This window comes from Doryrhamphus excisus, chromosome 8, assembly GCF_030265055.1.
Source record: "Doryrhamphus excisus isolate RoL2022-K1 chromosome 8, RoL_Dexc_1.0, whole genome shotgun sequence".
In the NCBI taxonomy this organism is placed as follows: domain Eukaryota; kingdom Metazoa; phylum Chordata; class Actinopteri; order Syngnathiformes; family Syngnathidae; genus Doryrhamphus; species Doryrhamphus excisus.
Window position 1 is genome coordinate 7,456,813 of NC_080473.1, and position 24,904 is coordinate 7,481,716.

At 41.4% G+C, this 24,904-nt stretch overlaps 1 protein-coding gene and 1 long non-coding RNA gene across 8 annotated transcripts in view; one reads left to right on the forward strand and one right to left on the reverse strand.

Moving 5' to 3' along the window:
• The window catches only part of plch1 (phospholipase C, eta 1), a 53,675-nt gene that overhangs the window by 11,016 nt on the left and 17,755 nt on the right, over positions 1 to 24,904 (forward strand). For all 7 annotated transcript variants that reach the window (XM_058079508.1, XM_058079510.1, XM_058079509.1 and 4 more), the window contains exons 2-10: positions 6,131 to 6,277; positions 8,905 to 9,148; positions 11,846 to 11,975; positions 14,552 to 14,722; positions 17,535 to 17,628; positions 20,385 to 20,588; positions 21,321 to 21,441; positions 22,740 to 22,911; positions 24,548 to 24,655. In XM_058079508.1, coding sequence (XP_057935491.1) covers positions 6,131 to 6,277; positions 8,905 to 9,148; positions 11,846 to 11,975; positions 14,552 to 14,722; positions 17,535 to 17,628; positions 20,385 to 20,588; positions 21,321 to 21,441; positions 22,740 to 22,911; positions 24,548 to 24,655 — 1,391 coding nt within the window. The remainder of the gene's footprint in view (positions 1 to 6,130; positions 6,278 to 8,904; positions 9,149 to 11,845; positions 11,976 to 14,551; positions 14,723 to 17,534; positions 17,629 to 20,384; positions 20,589 to 21,320; positions 21,442 to 22,739; positions 22,912 to 24,547; positions 24,656 to 24,904) is intronic.
• The window catches only part of LOC131134349 (uncharacterized), a 40,155-nt gene continuing 31,494 nt past the window's right edge, over positions 16,244 to 24,904 (reverse strand). The window contains exon 4 of the long non-coding RNA XR_009131386.1: positions 16,244 to 20,615. This is a non-coding gene — a long non-coding RNA (uncharacterized LOC131134349). The remainder of the gene's footprint in view (positions 20,616 to 24,904) is intronic.

The window sequence follows — 24,904 nt, forward strand, 5'->3', positions numbered from 1 at the left end:
AAATGGTGGTTGCTGTCATAGTTTTTTTCCCCTGAAATATGCGCAACACTGAACAATCTGACTGGGAGGTTTTGGTGACGTGTGGGCACTGTGCGCCTATCAGCCAATTTACCATTACGCATGCTGCACTTCGCCTGCGCCCCGAATAGCCGGCGAGCTTTCTCTGCAGCTTTCTCGGTTGTTTTGTCAAATTGTCACTGTGCCAAGCTGAAAATGTGTACTCGCCACGCTCATCTCGGCGCAGTCCAGTCTACCGAATTACCAAATTGGCTGCCTATAGTGGTGCATTGGACTAACTTACCTTGTGCTGTGCCAAAAAACTAGAACCCTTTGTATTTTTGTTTCAGTCAAAGGGGAAATAAGTCTTGATTGGAAACATCACCGCAGGAAACAAAGATGGTCTTTTTCTGTGGCGTGCATGTTGGTGTAAGCCGGTAGTGTCAGCCATTAGCCACGTTTACATGGACCCAAATATTCCAATTCCATTCGGAGTTATTTGCTCAAACGGAAAGAATGTAACCTTTGTATACATCTCATTCCGAAAGAAAAGTGCCAATCCGAATGGATATATAATCGGATTCACAGGGGTGGAATATTCCGTTCCCCAATCCGATTGAGCGGTCCCCTCAAAGTTGTCAGGGTGCGTTCTTCTTTGTGGTGTTTTCCTTCTTCTGTTTTTGATTCAAACTAAATTTCAAGACTGGACGAAGGAAAAACTGGCAATACGGAGTTATTCCAACAAGTGAAAGAAAAACTCGGGCCACTCCAAATTGTTCATAGGTATGAATGTGAGTGTGAATGGTTGTTTGTCTATATGTGCCCTGTGATTGGCTGGCGACCAGTCCAGGGTGTACCCCGCCTCTCGCCCAAAAGACCGCTGGGATAGGCTCCAGCACCCCCACAACCCTCGTGAGGAAAAAGCGGTAGAAAATGAATGAATGAATGAATGAAAGTCGGTATCACGTGATGTTGATGTTTACGTTTTACTGGGCATGCCCCATTGACTATTCTGTTTGATTATAGCGGCGCATGTAGACACGCGATTGGAATATTCCTTTCCATGTATACCATTGCTTTCGGAAAGGTTATTTGTAAAGATTCCATTCGGAAAGAGAAAAACTCCTCATGTAAACGTGGATATTGTTAGCCTGCGACACATTCTTTCAAAGCATTTGGAAAACTGACTCCAAGTACCCCAAAAGCAACCAAAGAAAAAGCAAAGTGGATACTTTCTCGACTCAACTTTTAAGGCAAATTTTCCGGTTCCACCATTCAAATTTGACATACTATGACTGTCATTGCCTTAAAAGTGTCAGTTAAAATCCAGACTGATGAGTTATTATGTGTCACGTGTTGTGGTTCGGACTTCATCTTCATTGTGCGCATCACAGAGTGGACACGCTTTGTATCAGGTCGACATCACGTCTCTTATTAAAATCTCTTTGAATTTACTGCCTCAAAGCTTTGATGTGCTATCTGTGCACGTCGCCGACAGGAGTAATGAGGTTTTTAACACATGCGCCCACATAGACATGCACGTTAACACACAGTAGTAGGTGTGTGCCGGTAATGTACATCGACCATGAAATTAATAGGAGGGAAAGAAAACTGAAAAAAATATGCAAGTTTTGCAAAAGGTGGAAATATTCTCGGCAAGGTTGCAGGCTGAAACATGACAGACATCATCTTGCAAAGCTGAGGGTGACAATGTGGAGGCTGACTGCACAGGATTCTGGATTCTGTTGGAGGCCACACAGCCAGGAGATGGGAAGACTTGGGTTGGAATCTCCGCTTGGAGTTTGCATGTTCTTCTCCCCGTGTGTGCCTGGGTGGTCTCCGGGAACTCCGGCTTCCTCCCACATTCCAAAAACATGTTAGCTTCATTGGCCACTCCAAATTGTCCATAGGTATGAATGTGAGTGTGAATGGTTGTTTGTCTATATGTGCCCTGGGATTGGCTGGGCATCAGTCCAGGGTGGACCCCGCCTCTTGCCCCAAGTGAGCTAGGGTAGGCTCCAGCATAGTACCCACGTAGAAAATAGATGGGGGGGAGGGATGGTTGTTTGTCTATATGTGCCCTGGGATTGGCTGGTCACCAGTCCAGGGTGGACCCCGCCTCTTGCCCCAAGTCAGCTGGGGTAGGCTCCTGCATAGCACCCACGTAGAAAATAGATGGGGGGGGGGGGTTGTTTGTCTATATGTGCCCTGGGGTTGGCTGGGCACCAGTCCAGGGTGGACCCTGCCTCTTGCCCCAAGTCAGATGGGGTAGGCTCCAACATAGCACCCACATAGAAAATAGATGTGGGGGGATGGTTGTTTGTTTATATGTGCTCTGGGATTGACTGACCACCAGTCCAGGGTGGACACTGCCTCTTGCCCCAAGTCAGCTGGGGTAGGCTCCTGCATAGCACCCACGTAGAAAATAGATGGGGGGGGATGGTTGTTTGTCTATATGTGCCCTGGGATTGGCTGGGCACCAGTCCAGGGTGGACCCCGCCTCTTGCCCCAAGTCAGCTAGGGTAGGCTCCAGCATAGCACCCACGTAGAAAATAGATGGATGGATTCTGTTGCAAGTTGGCCTGCAGTTAAGTCACGAGCACGTGCATGAAGTCACACAAAACCTCTGCAAATCTAGCAATACTTCAGCTTAGTTAACATCTATAATCATTAACTCCACAAATATTAGCTTTTTCTTTGGCTTTTTATGTTATAATAACCCTAAATACTAAGTCGATGGAGTATAAGGAAAAGAAGACATGCCTCATCCGTATTCTGTATTCTTGCAGAAATACGAGAAACTGTACCTCCAGCCATTCTTATATCCTTTCCCATGATCATTTAGCCTCCAAATGCGAGAAAATCTAAAATGTTTCTGAATGTAGATACTCCCGAAGATGAGATGCCTGCTCATATTTACCTTCTATTTCAAGAAAGGCGCCTTGTGCTTGATGTTGTGCTAGATAGATAAGATCATAATACATAAATCAATGCATACTTGTGCATGCTCTTTGAGTTTTTTTTCCCCCCTGCGTCAGAGAAAACATTCCCACTCATGTTGACACTCTAATGGGAGTGTGCTTGTGTGCAGTTAAATCCCCATTGGCTTTTTGTTTTGATGGATGTTACATCATTGAATGTGCTGCTAGAAGCTTGCCGAGCCAGACTGTGGCTACTGTGAGTTTTTTTAAGCCTGAAAGCAAATGATGAGCTCCAACACCCAGAAGAATACGCTTGTTCTACGCAGCCAAGACTGTAGATATAATCAATACCTCGATATTCCCCACATTGGCCGCAGTTGAGATCCATCTGTAATGAAGCTGCGGTCTTCAGAAGTCTGCGCCAGATGAATAATGCACACGGCGCCTATTTCTTTGACTATGTGTCTTCAGTGTCCTATTATTTTCTCCAGCACTGATGAGTTCAAACTATGCCGTTGACACCTATTGAACAGATGTTAGCTCTTATTTAGGATGGGATATTTCACTCTTGCTAGTGAACGCTACCAAATGAGTGACCCGATCCTCCAGCGGCATCCAGCTGTGACCCTAGTGAGGATAAGCGGTATAGTAAATGGATGGATGGATAACCTTTCATTTTAGCTGAAACTCTTCTAACAAACATCACGCCTGACACTTTTCTCCACCCGTTCCATCCTACCTGCACGGTTCTTCACCTCCTTTTCACAATCTCCATTCTTCTGGACTGTTGACTTTTCTCCTTGTAACCTCACTCTTCCACTTGGGTCCACCTCATTCACACACATATACGCTCATATACGCAATCTAAATATATAGATCAAATAAATAGAGGGCTAATCTTTATGGTGTAAATCATACTAAGTGTTAGCACACTAGCATTTTCAGCTATTTTCATGGATAGACCCTTATAAACTAAGTGTATACTAATTATGGGCTTGCCCAGCCATACAAGGCCATACAGCCCCATATATGGGGCTGTCTTGCTAGGTGCTAGCATGACTGTTAGCATGTTAGCAATTTAGCTAATTTACTCCAGTCTAAAGGCAAATAGACACATGGCATGATGTAGGGAAACTATGGGACTGCCTGGACACTTTGGGACTTGAGGCTGTCTTGCTAGGTGCTAGCATAATGACTGTTAGCATGTTAGCATTCAAGCTAATTTACTCATGTCTAAAGGCAAATACACACATGGCATGATGTGGGGACACCATGGGACTGCATCGACCTTTTTGGTACTTGAGGCCTTCTTGCTAGGCGCTAGCATGGTAGCAGTTGACACACCGGGCCCGAGGTTCACAGCACAGGTGGAAAGCCCATCAAAATTTCCGCGGGGAATTTTCTAGTTCACACTAACATGGCAAGTGTTAGCAAGCGAACATTACCTTTGCTAGCATGACAGCATTAGCACAGTGGCATTTTTAGCCACATTCACAGCGACACACTTATATAAACACTTATCACTATTATGCTAGGTGTTAGCATGCTAACATTAGAAATCAAAATATGTAGCTCAAATAAACAGAGGGCTAATCTTTATGGTGTAAATCATACTGTCACGAGCGGGCTTCACCCCCTCGTGACAGCTCTCTTAGTTTCCTTCTTTGCCTCTGTTCCGGTTTTCATGCCCTTATTTTGGTTCAACTTCCTTTCTTGTTCCCTTCTGCTCTCTGACTCATTTCACACACCTGTCTCTAATTTCCACTCTCCCTATTTAGTTCAGGTGTGTGCTCTTTCGTTTGTGGCTTCATTGTCTTTGTGTTTGGTTTTGCCTGTAGTTGCTGTCTTAGTTTTTGGTTTGCCTGTAGTTGCTGTTTACATTGCTTAGACGCCATTAAATCCCTTGTACCTACATTTTTGGTCCTGCTCTCTGCATCCTGGGGTCGCATCGCTAAGCTCGCAAGCCCGCTCGTGACACATACTAAGTGTTAGCATACTAGCATTTTCAGCTATTTTCATGGGCAGACACTTATAAACTAAGTGTATACTAATTCACACTAACATGGCAAGTGATAGCAAGCGAACATTAGCTTTGCTAGCATGACAGCATTAGCACAGTGGCATTTTTAGCCACTTTCACAGCGAAACACTTATCACTATCATGCTAGGTGTTAGCATGCTAACATTAGCAATTTAAATATGTAGATAAAGTAAATGTAGGACTAATATTAGTGGTGTAAATCACATATGGGGGCGGTCTAGTTTCTAGTTCTTAAACCTGATTGAACGTTAATAGATGCATTCAATGGGACAGATTCAAAGCGAAAATATGTAGTATGATGGAAATGACAATACTTTGAATGAGGGGCATATTTTACTCAGTACACTCACTAAAATATGAAGTAATTTCAAGTATTTTCAAGTCATCAGACTGCAGTCTGAGTCAGGTACCAATTCTTAGCTGTCAAACTTGCATATCTCTGATGAAATTGGCACACCGAATCCAAAGTCATCAAAATTGGGACTCAAGTCCGACTCGAGTGCAAGTCGGTTGACTCGTGTCTACACCTCTGCTTACAGGATGCGGTCAATGTTGCTACCAGTCAAAAGTTTTGAGACACCATCTCATTCAAAAGCATGGGTAAGTGTCTCATACCTTTTGACTGGTAGTGTACCAAAGGGTCGTTTGTGACATGCAATATTCTATGATTGATGCATGGTTAACAGTTTTTCAATCTTCTCCACCACTGCAAACTGCAACCACCATCACAGACATATTGCCGTTGGCTCTCATTGGATTGTGCAGGTGTACTAGTCATCCCTTCCAAAGCATTCCAGCCGTGTTGAATGAAACTCTGATGTAGCTTCCACCTTCCTCATGAGGGCTGAGACGTTCTTCCTGTGCAGCAACAGCGAGGCTGTCTGTCTATCAATGACACTCTGTCTGTCTCCCGTCTATGAGCTGTATTGAGAACACCCTCTCAGTGGCTTCGCTGACAAGCAGCCTTGTGTCCGCACACAGCAGCGTCTCTGTTTGCGGGGTTTAGACTTCACTGAGCCTTTCTTTTCCTCCCCTGTATCAAGTGCACAGCGCCAAAAGTGACACAAATCGACAATTAAAAGGCAAATAAATTCTGACACCTGCTTCGTCTGTGCTATAGGATCATGCTCCGCTGACCTGTTTTGTTTTGTTGTGTGTGTGTCCTCTTCAGTGGAGCGATGCATGAGCGTGATGCAGTCCGGGACACAGATGGTAAAGCTGAAGGCGGGATCCAAAGGGTTGGTGAGACTCTTTTACCTGGATGAGCATTGCTCTTGCATCCGCTGGAAGCCGTCACGCAAGAGCGAGAAGGCCAAGAGTACGTTTGTATGCACACACGCACGCACATACAGTACTATGTGTACATACAGGAGTATACAGCGGGAGTACACCAATAGTACTCACCAATTAGGACAGTTATACAGTTTTGATTGGGGATGCTCCGATCAGGGCTTAATGCTGCCTTTTCACGAGTGACATCATTGCATAACGCTAGGAGTTTGCATGTTCTCCCTGTGCGGGCGTGGGTTTTCTCTGGGTATTCCGCTTTTCCTCCCACATTCCAACAAACATGCATGCTCGGTTAATCGAAATTGTCCATAGGTATGAATGTGGGTGTGAATGGTTGTTTGTCTATATGTGCCCTGTGATTGGCTGGCGACCAGTCCAGGGTGTACCCCGCCTCTCGCCCAAAGACAGCTGGGATAGGCTCCAGCATGCCCGTGACCCTCGTGAGGATAAGCGGTAGAAAATTCATGAATTAATTAATTAATTTGGAAAACCATGATTAATTGGGCGACATGGCGGTCTAGTGGTTAGCGTGCAGACCTCACAGCAAGGAGACCAGGGTTCAATTCCACCCTCGGCCATCTCTGTGTGGAGTTTGCATGTTCTCCGGGTACTCCGGTTTCCTCCCACATTCCAAAAACATGCTAGGTTAATTGGTGACTCCAAATTGTCCATAGGTATGAATGTGAGTGTGAATGGTTGTTTGTCTATATGTGCCCTGTGATTGGCTGGCGACCAGTCCAGGGTGGACACCGCCTCTCGCTTGTGGTGTTCCACATTTTCGACAAAACTAGGACCTGATCAGTCACTATAAAAATAATTGATAGCCAAACTAAGAAAACACCAAAAATGAAATGGGCTTAATACAATCCTTCCATTTCACCTTAAACGTCACCCACTGCTGCTGCTGCCCCTGGGAAGATTATTTTTTTTTCTATACCAACCCTCTGCCCATGGATGCTTACTAACATGTCAAAAAATAACACCCTTGGTGACTGTCAGCACCAGATAAGCCTCTTAAATGTTGCCATCATTGTGAAATACACACTGATTCCCTTTCCAAGAATATGTGTCTGTCGGGTGGAAAATTATGCCGCCATATTGTTAGTGTGAGGCGATGCAGAATTTAAGACATGAGATTATGCAGAAGGAGGCGGTGGAGGGTTGATGCTTTTACAATGGATTATGACCAAAATATTTAATCATGATGTGATGCGAAATAAATAAAAATCATATACAGTATATACGTATGGGCTGCTTTGTAGGATATATCTCCCCCGGTGTGTGGCGTCATCTGTGTGTGTCTTCACCTTGTGGTGACGTGTGTGCACTGTGCGCTTAACAACCAATTTAGCACTGCGCAGGGTGCGCTTCACCTGCGCCAGGATTATTTGGCTTCTTTTGTTTTTCTTTTTCTATGGCCTGCTGCTCTACCCAAAATGGGCAATACAACAAGGCAAAAAGTAGGCCAGAGAAAAAGAAAGAAGCCAAATAAAAAACAATGGAAAAAAAGAGCGCAGCTATGGTTACACTACCACACATCAAGGGCATCACTGAAAAAATAGACTGCAATGAAAAAACGCAATGTCAACACACAAATTAAACCATGCAAGAAGCTTAGTCAATTCCTAGTACACTTAAAGGATAAAACAGAGTCAGAAAAAAATTGAATATATGAAATATATATGTATATATTATTGGCCCTTTGTGCACCGCCGAGAGTGGTAGCCTTTTCCAGCAGCTACCTACCAACCTGTATAAATATTCATTCATTCATTTTCTACCGCTTTTCCTCACGAGGGTCGCGGGGGTGCTGGAGCCTATCCCAGCTGTCTTCGGGCGAGAGGCGAGAGGACTGGTGGCCAGCCAATCACAGGGCACATATAGACAAACAACTCACATTCATACCTATGGACAATTTGGAGTCGCCAATTAACCTAGCATGTTTTTGGAATGTGGGAGGAAACCGGAGTACCCGGAGAAAACCCACGCATGCACGGGGAGAACATGCAAACTCCACACAGAGATGGCCGTGGGTGGAATTGAACCCTGGTCTCCTAGCTGTGAGGTCTGTGCGCTAACCACTCGACCGCCGTGCCGCCCCCGGTATAAATATGAAATATGAAATACCCTGCATGTCTTGCAATAAAACATATATTGGAGAGACAGGGAGGGAATTTAACACTATCTCTTAGGGTGAGTCCAGCTACCCTACGGGAGGAAACTCATTTCAGCTGCTTATATCCGCAATCTCGTTCTTTCGGTCACGACCCAAAGCTCATGACAGTTGGTGAGGGTGGCAGCATAGATCGACCAGTAAATTGAGAGCTTTGCCTTCCGGCTCAGCTCTCTTTTCACCACGACTTCCGTGTGTCGACCTCACGCTACCATCTTCCCTCACTCGTGAACAAGAACCCGAGATACTTAAACTCCTCCACCTGGGGCAGGACTTTATTCCCAACCCGGAGGGAACATTCCAGTCTTTTCCGACTGAGAACCATGACCATTCTTCTCATTATATGGAAATGTACGCCTCATTAGTTCAACTCCAAGTTTATGATAGATAGAATTAATTGTGGAATCCACGAGTGGATGTCATTGATCTGTTGTCCCATCCTTTTTCAATCCCCTCCCCGCATCCCTTACTTCCTCCCTCAGTCACCATTGATTCGCTGTACAAAGTGACAGAAGGCGGACAATCTGACATCTTCCATCGGCATCCGGAGGGCAGCTTGGACCCGGCCTGTTGCTTCACAGTTTACCATGGCAACCACATGGAGTCCCTCGACCTGGTCACGTCCAATTCGGATGAAGCCAGAACCTGGATAACAGGCCTTCGCTACCTGATGGCTGGCATCAGCGATGAGGACTCTCTGGCGAAAAGGCAGCGCACTCATGACCAATATCCTTTTTGACGTACCAAATTATCAGAATTGCAATGAAGGAAAAACTATTCTGTGGTTGAACAACAAACACACGTGTGATAGTTTTACAATATTAGTTTTAAATGAATAAAACAATTCTAAATGCATGTAAATGGCGAATGAAAGGAGTGAATGAATATGAAAGGTTACTACACGGTGACACCTTCCTGTTTTGCCATGAGTTATTTCTTCAATTCAGTAGTGTTTCTCTCTTTTGTTATCAAAAGGCTGGCTCTTGCAACATTCCTTTAAGCTCCATTTTGGGTTATTTGGGTGAGAAACAATGTTGGATTCAAGAAATAACTCATGGCAAAACAGGAAGGCGGTGTCTGTGAAGGTAAAAAGGGGCCTTAACTAATACACTACCAATTCACTATTGCTCAATATAACAGTTTGACTCAAAGTCAAATCTTAATCAAATCTTACAAAGAACGCTAGAATCATCACACAGCAACTTAACACTCAAAAGCTAGGTAAGAAATGTGCAATGCAAGTACCAACACCAGTTTAAAATAAATACAACAGATATTTAAAATTTTTTCCCCATAATGCAGGAGCCCAGAGGGAGGCTGACATCATTACAGCGCCCCAGCAGGCATTAACAACTGCTTTGCTAGTTTAAATAGAAACTCTGTTACTGTATATGTGTGCATATATGTATATATATATGTATATATATGTATATATATATATATACAGTGGGGCAAAAAAGTATTTAGTCAGCCACCAATTGTGCAAGTTCTCCCACTTAAAAAGATGAGAGAGGCCTGTAATTTTCATCATAGGTACGCTTCAACTATGAGAGACAAAATGAGAAAAAAAAATCCAGATAATCACATTGTTTGATTTTTAAAGAATTTATTTGCAAATCATGGTGGAAAATAAGTATTTGGTCACCTACAAACAAGCAAGATTTGTGGCTCTCACAGACCTGTAAGTTCTTCTTTAAGAAGCTCCTCTGTCCTCCACTTGTTACCTGTATTGATGGCACCTGTTTGAACTGGTTATCAGTATAAAAGACACCTGTCCACAACCTCAGACAGTCACACTCCAAACTCCACTATGGCCAAGACCAAAGAGCTGTCAAAGGACATCAGAAACAAAATTGTAGACCTGCACCAGGCTGGGAAGACTGAATCTGCAATAGTTAAGCAGCTTGGTGTGAAGAAATCAACTGTGGGAGCAATTGTGAGAAAATGGAAGACCTACAAGACCACCGATAATCTCCCTCGATCTGGGGCTCCACGCAAGATCTCACCCCGTGGGGTCAAAATGATAACAAGAACGGTGAGCAAAAATCCCAGAACCACACGGGGGGACCTAGTGAAAGACCTGCAGAGAGCTGGGACCATATTAACGAAGGCTACCATAAGTAACACACTCCGCCGCCAGGGACTCAAATCCTGCAGTGCCAGACGTGTCCCCCTGCTGAAGCCAGTACATGTCCAAGCCCGTCTGAAGTTTGCTAGAGAGCATTTGGATGATCCAGAAGAGGATTGGGAGAATGTAATATGGTCAGATGAAACCAAAATAGAACTTTTTGGTATCAACTCAACTCGTCGTGTTTGGAGGAGAAAGAATGCTGAGTTGCATCCAAACAACACCACACCTACTGTGAAGCATGGGGGTGGAAACATCATGCTCTGGGGCTGTTTTTCTGCAAAGGGACCAGGACAACTGATCCGTGTAAATGGGAGAATGAATGGGGCCATGTATCGTGAGATTCTGAATGAAAACCTTCTTCCATCAGCAAGGGCACTGAAGATGAAACGTGGCTGGGTCTTTCAGCATGACAACGATCCCAAACACACCGCCCGGGCAACGAAGGAGTGGCTTCATAAGAAGCATTTCAAGGTCCTGGAGTGGCCTAGCCAGTCTCCAGATCTCAACCCCATAGAAAATCTTTGGAGGGAGTTGAAAATCCGTGTTGCCCAGCGACAGCCCCTAAACATCACTGCTCTAGAGGCGATCTGCATGGAGGAATGGGCCAAAATACCTACAACAGTGTGTGAAAATCTTGTGAAGAGTTACAGAAAACGTTTGATCTCTGTCATTGCCAACAAAGGGTATATCACAAAGTATTGAGATGAACTTTTGTTTTTGACCAAATACTTATTTTCCACCATGATTTGCAAATAAATTCTTTAAAAATCAAACAATATGATTATCTGGATTTTTTTTTCTCATTTTGTCTCTCATAGTTGAAGCGTACCTATGATGAAAATTACAGGCCTCTCTCATCTTTTTAAGTGGGAGAACTTGCACAATTGGTGGCTGACTAAATACTTTTTTGCCCCACTGTATATATATATATATATATATATATATATATATATATATATATATATATATATATATATATATATATATATATATATATATATATGTGTGTATATATATATATGTATGTATATCCATATGTGTATGTATATATGTATGTGTATATATGTATATGTATGTAGTATGGGAAGCACTGCTCTTCTTCTGCTCCATTGTTGTTGCTTTAGTGTGTCTCATTATGACTGGTGCATTCAGTGCGGCTTGGTTTTGGCAGTTTGTCGCGACACTATTCTTCTGAAGCAACGCTGAAGCAACTGAGATGAGTAGAAAAGCTACATAGTTTAAGTGTAGTTTGACCTTCAGTCCACTTGACAAACGTCCTTAACACGTGCGACGTGGATGAAGCAGACGTTCGAGGAGGCGGATAAGAATGGAGACGGACTCCTGAACATTGATGAGATCTACCAGCTCCTCCACAAGCTCAACGTTAACCTCCCACGGAGGAAAGTCAAGCAAATGTTCCAGGTGACATTCCACTTTGCATTGTCATGTTTCATGATCAGAATCCATACACATTCTTGGCACTTCATTAGGTACACTTGCAATTCCGTATCAAATAAGCTGCTTTTAAAAGCAGAATGGGATCACATGACTTTGTCTGTACCTGATCAAGTATGGGTGTCCAAAAGTTTTTCAGTGAGGCCCACATGGTGAAAATGAAAGGATCCAACTTTTCCACCTTGATATTTTGTAAAGCAACTCATTTAGATGCTGCACGGTGGATGAGTGGTTCCGTAATGCGCTGCCATTTAAGCTTTTTCCTTCTGTCTTTGACACAATTGGACCATGGGTGACCAAGTTGTTCAATTTGTCACTCTCTTCTGGTATGTTTCCAAGTTCTTTCAAGCACGCCATTGTGGAGCCAAAACTCAAGAAATTAAACTTGGACCAGTCAGAACTGAAGACTAAACACTAACAACACTAAATTCATCACACAGCAACTTAACACTCCAAAAGTATACATCGGAAATATACCAACATGTACCAATGTGAGTTTAAAATGATCCCATAAGGCTTTGCATCTGACCAAAGCATTCATTGGAGCGCTGCAATGTCATCGGCATCCCTGTGGGCTCCGTGCTGCTGGCCAGTTAAAAAAAAACAAAATAAAAAGTGTGATAACGTGTGCTGGCCGCAATATATATATTGGCCGCAATGACACCATCATCAGAATAATTCATGACAATTCTCTCATTATTATGGAAGTATATTTTATTTTAGATTTAACATAATTCAACATGCATGAACAATCTGATATATTCTTAGCTGGGAGAGCCACTCAGACGGGAGAGGAAAAATATTGAATATTTCAAACATCACACTGCGTAATGTCAGAAATGGACGTTTCCAAGGAGGAGGATCACATAATAAAAAAATGAAAGGGTGCAACTTAGATATGTTGTAAAGCAACACGCGTCGCTACACTAAGAACTTGAACTGTATATATTTTTCAGCTTTGTCATATTGGTGAAAAAGCCTATTATTAATATCAACTTCAACTTTTTTTCTTAAAAATAAAAAATAAATAATTTTCACACTTTCTTTTTCATTAGTTCCCAAGTAATTTTCCTTTGTTCTTTAATAACTACTCTAAATATATAGTATGTGCCTTAGTCATCAGTTCTTCAGTACTTTTTCTACAATGCAATTTTCCAAAAATTACAGCTCTATTTTGTTTTATTAATTTCTCATAATATTAGGACTTAGGGTTAAAATATTTATATTCCAACTAAAATAACATTATTTTTTCTCATAATATCACAATGTTATTCTTGTAAAATTACTGCAAATTTTTACATTTTGTTTTCTTTCTTTGTTGCAGTCCATTTTTACAATAATCTGTGGGCCAATTAAAAAACACCCCTGAATTACACAACAGCGCTGAATGGCTCCTGAGGTTACTTTGGCCTCATGATTTAAAAAGCCTTGCTTCACGGCCTTGGCCTGGGAAAAATGATGCCATAAAAATAATTCATTGCAGAGAAAGGAGAAGATGCAGGGCGGGGTGGTGCGTTTATCTGCTATCTTACAGGATATCTTAATTTCATGGCAAGCAGATGAAATGCACTTATGCCTGCTTAGTTGAACAACAAAGGTGTTTTGATACAGTGAGTCTTGACGAGTACTGCTTGAGCTTTGAACTGTAAAATGGGCGAAATTCCTGGTTAAACCTTGTATGTGGATTCTATCGACCACCGAATCCATTTTGTGCGCACAGCAAGCTTCTTTATGGGGCCTGTGATGGAGGTATTAGCCGGTATTATTAGATTGAGTGTCGAATCCAGGTAATGTGGTAGCGGGGGACCCCGGGAAGCTGACGGAGCGAGGTGGCGGGATGGAAAGACCAGTGAGGCGTATTGAGAGGGTCCTCAGGCAAGATGTCCAAAGATATGAGCAGAGGAGGGAAAACACGGAGAAATACAAGAAAGAAAAGGTACAGTCTGTATCGACAAGGGATGGTGGATGAGGTTTTGAGGTTACAAACGCGCTCCCATAAATGAATTACCATAAATTCCAGACTAGTGAGTGCACCTGAATTTAAGATGCACCCACCAAATAAAAAAAAAATGTGGTGCCTACATAGGCCACACAGTTTGTGTCGAACACATACTTGTCACTTTGTAGAGGTCATATGACATCAAGCTCGCCTCCTGATTCCCGCAGAGAGTTTTTTTTTGATGGTGATCATGTTTTTCAACCAAACCTTTTCCAGCGAGGCCCACATACAAAAAAAATGCAAGGGCCACTATAGTGTTTTGTACGAAGAAGAGGTTTTCCTTTTGTAATTACGACTTTATTCTAGAGCTGCTCCGATCGATCAGCCACAGATCGATAACTGAAAAAATCAGGCCAACCTTGGTGAAGATTTAGGATCATATTAATACATCTTGAGTCCAAATGTGCTGTCAGCCGTGAAGCTGGTGAAAAATGAATTTGTGCTTTTTTTTCCCAGTTATCAATATGTCATGCCGTGCAACATTTATGGGCCTACCCACTCACTCACTCACTCACTGACTGTCATGACTTCCTCCCGCTCTCAGGAAGCAGACACGGACGATCAGCAGGGCACGCTAACATACGAGGAGTTCTCCGTCTTTTACAAGATGATGTCCGTGCGTCGGGATCTCTTCCTGCTTATGATGGCCTACAGCGACAGGAAGGACCACCTGATGCCGGACGAGCTGGCCAACTTGTTGCGCAGTGAGCAGAAGGTAGGGGGTGCTATTATTCTAGCTTGGGCATGGTTTACAATAGAGATGTCCAGACTGTGGCACATTCTAAAAATACATTCATTTTCTACCGCTGATCCTCAAGAAGATCGCGGGGGTGCTGGAGCCTATCCCAGCTGTCTTGGGGAGAGGCGGGGTACACCCCGGACTGGTGATCAGCCAATCACAGGGCACATATAGACAAACAACCATTCACACTCACATTCATACCTATGGACAATTTGGAGTCGCCAATTAGGGAGGAAAGCAGAGTCCCTGGAGAAAACCCACGCATGCACCGGGAGAACATGCAAACGGCACACAGAGATGGCCGAGGGTGGAATTGAACTTGGGTCTCCTAGCTATGAGGCCTGGGTGCTAAGCACAGCCTTTCTAAAAATACAACTTCACAAAAAACAAAAAAAGAAAAAATCAGTGGTAATAGAATAGTCAAAATATTTTTTTAAATCCCTCTAACAAGAAAAAAAATACAAGAAAAAATACAACAACAAAAAACTAAAAAAAAAACAAATCGGTAATTTTCCAACAATGAAATCAAAATATTTTTTACTATCACGCTAACAAGAAAATAATTAAATTTGACAACTCATAATATTAGGAGAATGAAATAATATTTTTTTAAGCATATAGTTGAAATAAAGTCAGAATTGAAAACAATGAAAACAAACAAAATAATGAATAAACTTCTAATTTTTCGGAAAATTAGGTTGTGGGAAATAAAGTCAAAATATCATGGGAAAAAATCCATAATTATGAGAACAAAATTTACAAAAAGTAACCTGAAATAGTTGCATCCTATTGATTTTTCACTAAATTTGGATTACTACTCCTGGATTACTTCCTCCTCAGCGATGTTTCAATTTCAGAGCAGGAGAGAAAAAGGGCAGGTCTGATTAGAATCATGTTCTCCATAGTTGAACACATTACTCCATCTGGAGGACTTGGCGAAGACAATCTGTCACACTTAAAATGAGATCGCTGCTGCATGGCCTCTTTCTTCCTGCGGGGCGTTTATCTTTATGTTGCTGACGCTCTCGTTTCTTCTCTTCTATAAAACAGTGGAGTCTAAATATATCAGGATTTATTTTTAAAATAGTAGCCTGTAACAGACAGAAATATGCTGGGAGTTTTGGGGGCTACGTATATCGAAACAATTAAATATGAATACATGAACACCTCCTTATTCTCCCTGGTCGGACAGACTGATGCCTTCCATTCCATGTGATATTCATACAGTACGTGTACAGTTAAACATACGCTCTTGAAGGCCAGTTGAAAAATGGCAAGTATGTACATTTTGCCAATATTGTCAATATTAGTGTAAGCCAGATAGACAAACACATTTTATTATTATACATTTTATTATTATTATTATTATTATTATTATTATTATTATTATTATTATTATTATATGGATATACTATTTATTATTATTATTATTATTATTATTATTATATGGATATACTATTTATTATTATTATTATTATTATTATTATTATTATATGGATATACTATTTATTATTATTATTATTATTATTATTATTAATATGCATATTATTATTATTATTATTATTATTGGAGGGCTGCACGACGGACACTCCTTGGAAGGTTCACCACTGTTCCATGTTTTCACAATTTGTGGATAATGGCTCTCACTGTGGTTGGCTGGAGTTCCAAAGCTTTAGAAATGGCTTTATAACCTTTTTCCAGACTGATAGATTTCAATTAATCGCAGTTATGTATTAATAGGAGGGCGGGGGCAATCACTTCCATGTAGGTTTGTCTTTTTTCCTCCATTAATAAGATTAAATTAAAGTTATTAAATTAAGTGTTAATTAAAAGCTACATTTTGTGTTCACTATTGGACTATTCCCTATTGGATCTTCTAAGTAGAGATTCAAAATGCAAAAAAGGAATGGGAGTGAGACAAAAAAAAAGAGGCGGGGTACACCCTGGACTGGTCGCCAGCCAATCACAGGGCACATATAGACAAACAACCATTCACACTCGCATTCATACCTATGGACAATTTGGAGTCGCCAATTAACCTAGCATGTTTTTGGAATGTGGGAGGAAACAGGAGTACCCGGAGCAAACCCACACATACACAGGGAGAACATGCAAACTCCACACAGAGATGGCTGAGGGTGGAATTGAACCCTGGTCTCCTAGCTGTGAGGTCTACGCGCTAACCACTCGCCCGCCGTGCACCCCCCGCCGATGTAGTAAATAACAAAACAAAAAACAAATCAAGTGGTAGCCCCTAAAAATATCACCAACCCTGAGTCGGAGGATCCTATTGGCTGTCCATCAAGACACAGCATCATCCTTGGCCCGAATGAAGGTTGTTACTGGTGAATAACCATCAGACCGCGTCTGCCAGAGAAGGCTTTGGAAAGTGGAAGAACGTTTTATTCTCTCTTGACGGTCCTGATGGCATCTAACGTTACTGGCATGACAAGGAGATCCCACCTGAGATGTTTTCCAGATGGCACAGTGGAGAGGGCGCCATCATGATCCTTCAATAGGAGCAGTGGGGATGGATGGGAATGGAAGTTTACAAAAATCAGTTCCAGAGAGCACTTGGCCTCTTTATAATGCCGTGCCACTCCCATTCTTTTTTGCTCTACTTAGAACCTCCTTAAGATCCTACAGTGCAAAATATACATTCTTGCCATTTTTCCAATGGTCTTAACATTTTCATCAGGCGTGTGTATGCTTAGAAATTAGCCTTGATGATTGTGAATATGATGTTACAGAACCAAACAAGGCATTGAGCTTTTTCTTTCCGCAGATGGTCAATGTGACCCCAGAATACGTGGCAGAAATCATCAACAAATTTGAGGCGGCGGATGAGAACAAAGAAAAAGGTGTCCTGGGAATCGAGGGTAAGTTAAATAAACGTGCTTCTCATATTTTTCTTTCACTGCACATCTTCATTGGACATTGTAAAACGTCCAAACATTAAAGAAATAAAACACAAAGTGGTGAAAATATACTCATCCAGCCCGTCGCGTATGCACACACACAACTACTTGGCATCCAAAATTAAGCTAACCACTGCTAGCTTCTATTTATGCTCTGGAAGAAAAGATTCAGACAGATTTCGCCGGCGTTTGACAAAAATACTCAAACATCCTGGAGAAAATCTTACCAGAAGAGTAGAAAGTCTTACAGCTGCAAAAAATAAGTAGGAACTCGTACATTTTCGTAATGGCCAGCTTTCCAAATACTTTTGTCATAAATAATTTAGTCTTTGGAAATGCTCGCCAGCCGGCCCCCTTTCCCACAGTGTCATGGCAAGGCAGGCTGCTTGCAGGTTGAAGGGAGGTTGCAGGTTGCAAGGGAGGTGACAGAGTGAAGAGGCCTGAGAAAATTGGGGAGTCTGAGCGAAAACAGCCAGCTGGAGGCGATGAGAAGGTGTAGGAGCGACACTAATGTCATCGTAGGAGGCGCCGTGAGTCGTGCATTCACGCCGTGGCGGGTGATGTCTACAGGCCCACAATGTGACACACATGCTATTGAACTAACCTGTTCTCAGCACGATAACCGCAAATCAGATGGAATATTCCCGTCATAAGAATTGCTAATATTGCGAGGATTTAATGGAAGTGTGACAAGATGGATGTCCAGACAGATAAATGCATTTTCTCTCACACATCTGCATTGAGTCCATTTCTCCACCACAACGGGCTCCACCCCCAACCGACTGACTCTGGCAGTTCTCTCATCCGTTTGATATTCCCGTCTCATTCATCCATGCCGCCGGGGTGAATGAAGGCTTTCTTCGCTCTTGTGGGTCCTCATGCGTTACCATTACAAAGACAGAGAAGCACATCCATCACTTCCTTGTGCTTGGGTTGGAGATGGATGAAGAGATCTTGTCATGTTGCCACGCCGTATTGATATGGTGTTATTTTACAACGACAAGGTGGATGTGATGCACCACCTCTTTAAACATGTAAAATTGTGTAAGAAAAATATGTGGAAGAAACATATAGTTAGTTAGTTAGTTTGTACATCTTTTTTTTTTTTGCACGAGAGGCACAAAGAGGTGATTATGCAACTCTAAAATTTAAATTTGAAACACGTATATACTAGGACTACGTTAAAAAGCCATAGCATTTCAGTATGTGGAATCAAACTATGGAATGGATTGAGTAAGGAACTCAAACAATGCACAACGATGAGCCAATTGAAGAAACAATACAAGCAGTTGATGTTTGCTAAATACAAGGATGAAGAGTCTTGAACCAGTCATGATGTGCTATATATATCACTATATTGACACTTACTATGGTACCCATTATGGCATTGTATGGTCATATCACCTTGTACTTCGGTATGTGGTACATTATTAAAAAAAAACAAAAAAAAACCTTAAACTGTATTATGGAAAGCAGGAAGTGAACAAATGAAATTGTTATTGATTGTAAAAGTAAACTATATTATGGAAAGCAGGAAGTGAACAAATGTAACAGTTACTGATTGTAAAAGTACCAGATGGAGGGGTAGGATTTAATAAGCTTTGCTTCTTCCTACTCCTTTTGGACATGTGGAACTGTGAACTGATTATGGGATGCACTCAATTGTAATCTGATGCATGTTCAAATGAAATAAAACCATTACCATTACCATAAAATAGAAGACAACATGTCGAAAACGAAAAAAAGTGAAAGAAGTGCATTTTATACGACCTCGGCCTGCATCTTCCCCATAGAAATACATGTGCCACAGCAACCAGGAAGTGAAAAGGCATCTTGCCGTGTTGCACCAAGGTTACACATTGAAGGGACATTTTACCGCTTGCACACACTCAGTTCAGTTTGAAATGTGAAAACTGTAAATAGTTCATATTTGTTAAAAAAAAATGGTTATTTAAATAAGCGTTTTCATGTAAAACAACAATTGTTTGTCCTTATGTCGTGGCATCGTTGTTTAGACATTGTGGCTTAAATATAAATGGCAAAAATTTTTGCCAATGTATCTTTTCACAAAAAGCCATTTTGTTGAGAAGGGATATTTGGCTGAAACTTGCCCATGTTCGACTGCTGATTATTAAAGAACGGAAAAAAAGGCCGAAACTAATGAAAGAGTTACGGATGACTGATAATTATCGGCCCGATATCAGCATAAAAATGTGATATTGGATCAGATTTTTTTGCCAATCGTGAAAACTGATATTACAAAAACGCTGTATAAAACACATATACTTTCATATGCGTCCCGATATCAATAGCATAATTTTTCACTGATATCAGCCGATACTAATTGGTGGCCGATTGATCGGAGCATCCGTACTAATATTGTAAGTTGTAATATATTTGTAAGCAAGCAAAACACAACAAAGTTGTCGTTTTGGAACAGTAGGTTGGGGAAAAGGTTGTAAAAATACAAAATATCAAAGTTTAAGGATTATGGGAATAAAGTTATATTGCAACAAGAAAATGTATGACGATTGAAGAAGAATATTGAGTTCCATATGGCCATTGTCTATTATTTCCAAGTTAGGATTGTAAACATGCAATCGACTGATGGAGAAATGTGTCTTTCTTTAATACTGACAGTTGACATTAATAGAATAAATAGAACTGAATGGCTTTTATCAACAAATCAATATTGCATCCCTGATGTTTCCATGCAGGTTTTACAAGTTTCATGCGAAGTCCAACATGTGACATTTTCAACCCTTTGCACAATGAGGTCAATCAGGACATGGATCAGCCTCTGAGTAACTACTTCATCGCCTCCTCTCATAACACCTACCTGACCGGTGACCAGCTCCTCTCACATTCCAAGACCGACATGTACGCCTGGGTGCTGCAGTCCGGCTGCCGCTGCGTGGAGGGTGAGTCGGGATGGAAGATCTTGATTTCTGAGTTTCCATAAGAAGCAAAGTGCTCAGTCAGCATTGATGGCGCTTATGACTTCATTGTAAACTTGTCACTGTAAAAACTGTCACTGTGTGGTCATATCAACTCGTACTTTGGTACGTGACAAAAATAAAATAAAAAAAATTAAAAATCAAAATCAAAATCATGATGTGCTATATATATCATTATATTGACAGTTACTATGGTACCCATTATCTCATTGTATGGTCATATCACCTCGTACTTTGGTACGTGACAAAAAATAAAAAAAAATAAAAATAAAAAAAACCAAACTATATTTGGAAAGCAGGAAGTGAACAAATGTAACAGTTACTGATTGTAAAAGTACCAGATGGAGGAGTAGGATTTAATAAGCTTTGCTTCTTCCTATGTTCCTATGTGGAACTGTGAACTGATTATGTGATGCATTCAATTGTAATCTGATCCATGTTCAAACCAAATAAAACCATTACCATTACGATAAACAACACGTTTATAATGTCCACCCATGTTGTAGGTGTACTGATATTTTTGATGATGCAGTGTAAATCAGATAATTTCATTATTGCCGTTAATAACAACTGCAAAAAAATATTGTTGTTGCTGCTGCACAATAAAGCTTAAATAATAATATATCATGAAATGTTCAACTTTAGTGGCGTCAGTTTTGCACAATGAAGTACAATCTTGTCATTCTGCTTCTGCAGTGGACTGTTGGGACGGTCCTGAAGGAGAGCCCATGGTGCAGCACGGCTACACTTTGACCTCCAAGATCGCCTTCAAGTCCGTCATAGAGACCATCAACAAATACGCCTTCATCAATAACCAGTGAGTTAATAACATGCCTGATGCAGTATATTACACTAGCTAATTGAATTGCAAATATACCATTTTAATTGCAGTTATCCACTCTGTCTGATTTGTTTTATGGAACGTGATGCAACCCACTCCAAAGGCTTTCCTATTCTAATTGGAAATACGATGGCGTTATTCCATAGGAATCATGTTGCATGCGTCTTTATTGACTCTGAAATAATGAACCTTCTCTAAATCTGAGAGGCTTACATACATTGGTGTTGTAAATCAACAATAATAATTGGCAATAATTAGCTACCAAACCAGGCCATCTGCTCACAAGTGTTTTTTCAGGATCCCCTCAGGAATTTTATCTTTGCTGGGTCCAACAGAACCCAGCCAGTGGGACTGATGCGGCCGCTTTCCGCCACATTGGCTGACTCACTCACACGTCCGCTGGCTCTGCTTAAGAGCGCCATTACAAAGCCATTTCTTTCATTTAAAGTCACAGGCACCACCATGGCAGTGGATTCAAATACAGGCTATAGTGGCAGCTTGATGGGACTAAAATAGAACTGTATGCTTGTTTGGCAACTATTGCAGAGGTGTGAAAAAATGTTTGCCACCTTCTTGATTCCTTTTTTTTTTGCATGTTTGTCACACTTAAATATTTCAGATCATCAAACAAATGTCAATACTAGTATTAGTACTATTATTATTATTATTATTATTATTGGAGGGCTGCACGACGGACACTTCTTGGAACAGGGCTCACCACTGTTCCATGTTTTCACAATTTGTGGATAATGGCTCTCACTGTGGTTGGCTGGAGTCCCCAAGCTTTAGAAATGGCATTATAAACTTTTCCAGACTGATAGATCTCAATTAATCGCAGTTATGTATTAACAGGAGGGCGAGGGCAATCACTTCTTCACATAGTGCCATGTAGGTTTGTCTTTTTTTCTCTATTAATAAGAACTTTCAATTAAAGTTGAAATTAAATAAAAGTTTTAATTAAAAGCTGCATTTTGTGTTCAGTTGTGTTGTCATTGACTAATATTTACATTTGTTTGAAGGTCTGAAAGATTTAAGGGTGACAAACATGCGGGGGGGAAGCTGTAGAAAATCTGTAATTTGAGCTGCGCTACTGTGCAGCCAAAAGTCACTTCTCTAAATGAAAGCCCAGATGGACACCCCCCCCCCAGCCCCATCCCCCACCACGCCCACGTCTCCATAGAGGTGAAGGGGTGTCGCTGCAGCTGTGATGTTATTCTTTTAATCATTTGCTTCCTGTTTTGTGAGAGGAATGTAAATGTGTTGTTGTCTTTCAGGTACCCCGTCATTCTGTCCATAGAGAACCACTGCAGCATCCAGCAGCAGAAGAAGATCGCTCAGTATCTCAGAGAAGTCTTTGGAGACAAGCTGGATGTTGCCGATGTGCTCAGCAGAGAGTCCACAACATTACCCAGCCCTCAGAGCCTGCTGGGAAAAATTCTTATTAAAGTAAGGACGGAAGATGCCAGTACTACAGCAATGATATGCTTTAGAGTAGTCAGCGTAAAGATTGTATAGCAATATTGATTTGCTATCCACTGTAAATAAGTCACCACACAGCCATTGGCAACTGGCCACACAAGTGAGTACACCTCAGTGAACATATCCAAGCTGTCTAAAACGTTGTGAAATCAATTTAGATGTTTACATTGTAGCAGCATTAATCACCACACAGTTAAGGTTCATGGCTAGTACTTTAGCATGCATCATCTCACATAATTATTCTGCTTGGTAGGGTGTCAAATCCTGGCTAATAAAGATGCTTGTTAAACATCATGATAGAATGTAGCTATGCAGTTATTTCAGTGGAAGGAATCACATCCTTTGTGCGTGTTTTTAAAAATGGAAAATCACACAAAGGATAATTCAACAACATTTGTAAAAAATTATATTAAAAAAAAATGGCGACCAACAATAAAGTAATGAATCAGTAATTATAATTTGTGTTTTAATTAATCCCAGTGAATCATCCAATGCTCAAAAACGCTTTTAATATTTTCTGATTTGTTAAGTAAAACTAAATAAAAATCCCTGCCTAAATGTGCATAAATAATCCAGTTTTTCATTAACTGGAAATGAAATATTCAGATCTCAAAAGACCCCTGGCACGCATTACACAAGCATGTAATGCTCCAAAGGTGCTTGGGTGTAACTAAAAGGAAGTTGTTTGTGTCACAACAGTAGAATCTCCAGGCATGGATTGTAAAGTCTGCAACAAAATGTTAATACCAGTTGAAAAATAGCAATAATGAACATTTAGCACTGTTGGATCAAGGAGGTTCTAAATGGAACTTTGAAATGCAAAAACAAGAAATGGGAGACCTACGTATTTTCAACATACGTACTGATTTTCAAATGAGGCACACAATGGTCAAGGTTGTGCCTCATGACAATAATGCTGTAGATTTTTGAAGGACGGCGTGTCATGATCTACTCTTGCTTTTTTTTACTTGTTTAATAGCAAAGTCGGAGGTATCGACTCCTATAGTGACAGAGAGAACAAGTTGCTGCATTGTTTCCTTGGAAGGGATTTATCTTTCCCAAGCATATAGGTCCAAAAAGAGAGAGCGCGTTATTGATTTTCCTACAAAGCCTTTTGCTCCTTTTTAAACATTTGATGGAGAGCTTCTTACCAGTCTTCTGAGAAGGATACTGTGCCCGAAGGTCATGAGACAGGATAAAGAAAAGTGTTAATTGTGGTGTCGTTTAAAAGTGAGGGCGGGGATGTCGGCTGCCAAGAGACAAGAAGCTTAGAGTCTGCCATTGATTTTGTGCGGAGAAGCTCAGAAAAGCTCCACTCCCACTCACACCTTTGGAATGGCTGGCTAATGGGCTCCCACTCGGCTTGAAGAGCCTCTCTGGAAGCTTTTCTGACAATCTGCGGCAGATTGTACATTTATGTGATTGTGCAGGAATGTGCCCTATTATATGCATCTTCACATTAATCATTTTGAGACAGCCCAATTCCGCCTCTTTTTTGCTCTTGTTATATTTAGGTGCAGCACATGTGGGAGTCCACACAATGTGGAGGAATAACAAAAATGTGTTTGTGTCCGTCCAATAATGCCTGTTTCTCTCCGTGCAGGGCAAGCGTCTCCCTGCATATCTGTCTGCGGATGCCGAGGAAGGCGAGGTCTCCGATGATGACAGCGCAGACGAAATTGAGGACGACTTCAAGCTCAAAAGCAGTAACGTGAGGGCTAAAGTCCTAAAAATGTCAATGCTAGTTTTGAATGAGGCCGCACGGTGTACGAGTGGTACGCATGTAGGCCACACAGTCAGGAGATGGGAAGACCTAGGTTGGGCATCTCTGTGTGGAGTTTGCATGTTCTCCCTGTGTGTGTGTGTGGGTTTTATCCGGGTACTCCGCTTTCCTCCCACATTCCAAAAACATGCATGTTATCTTCATTGACAACTCTAATTTGAATAGAATACAATACAA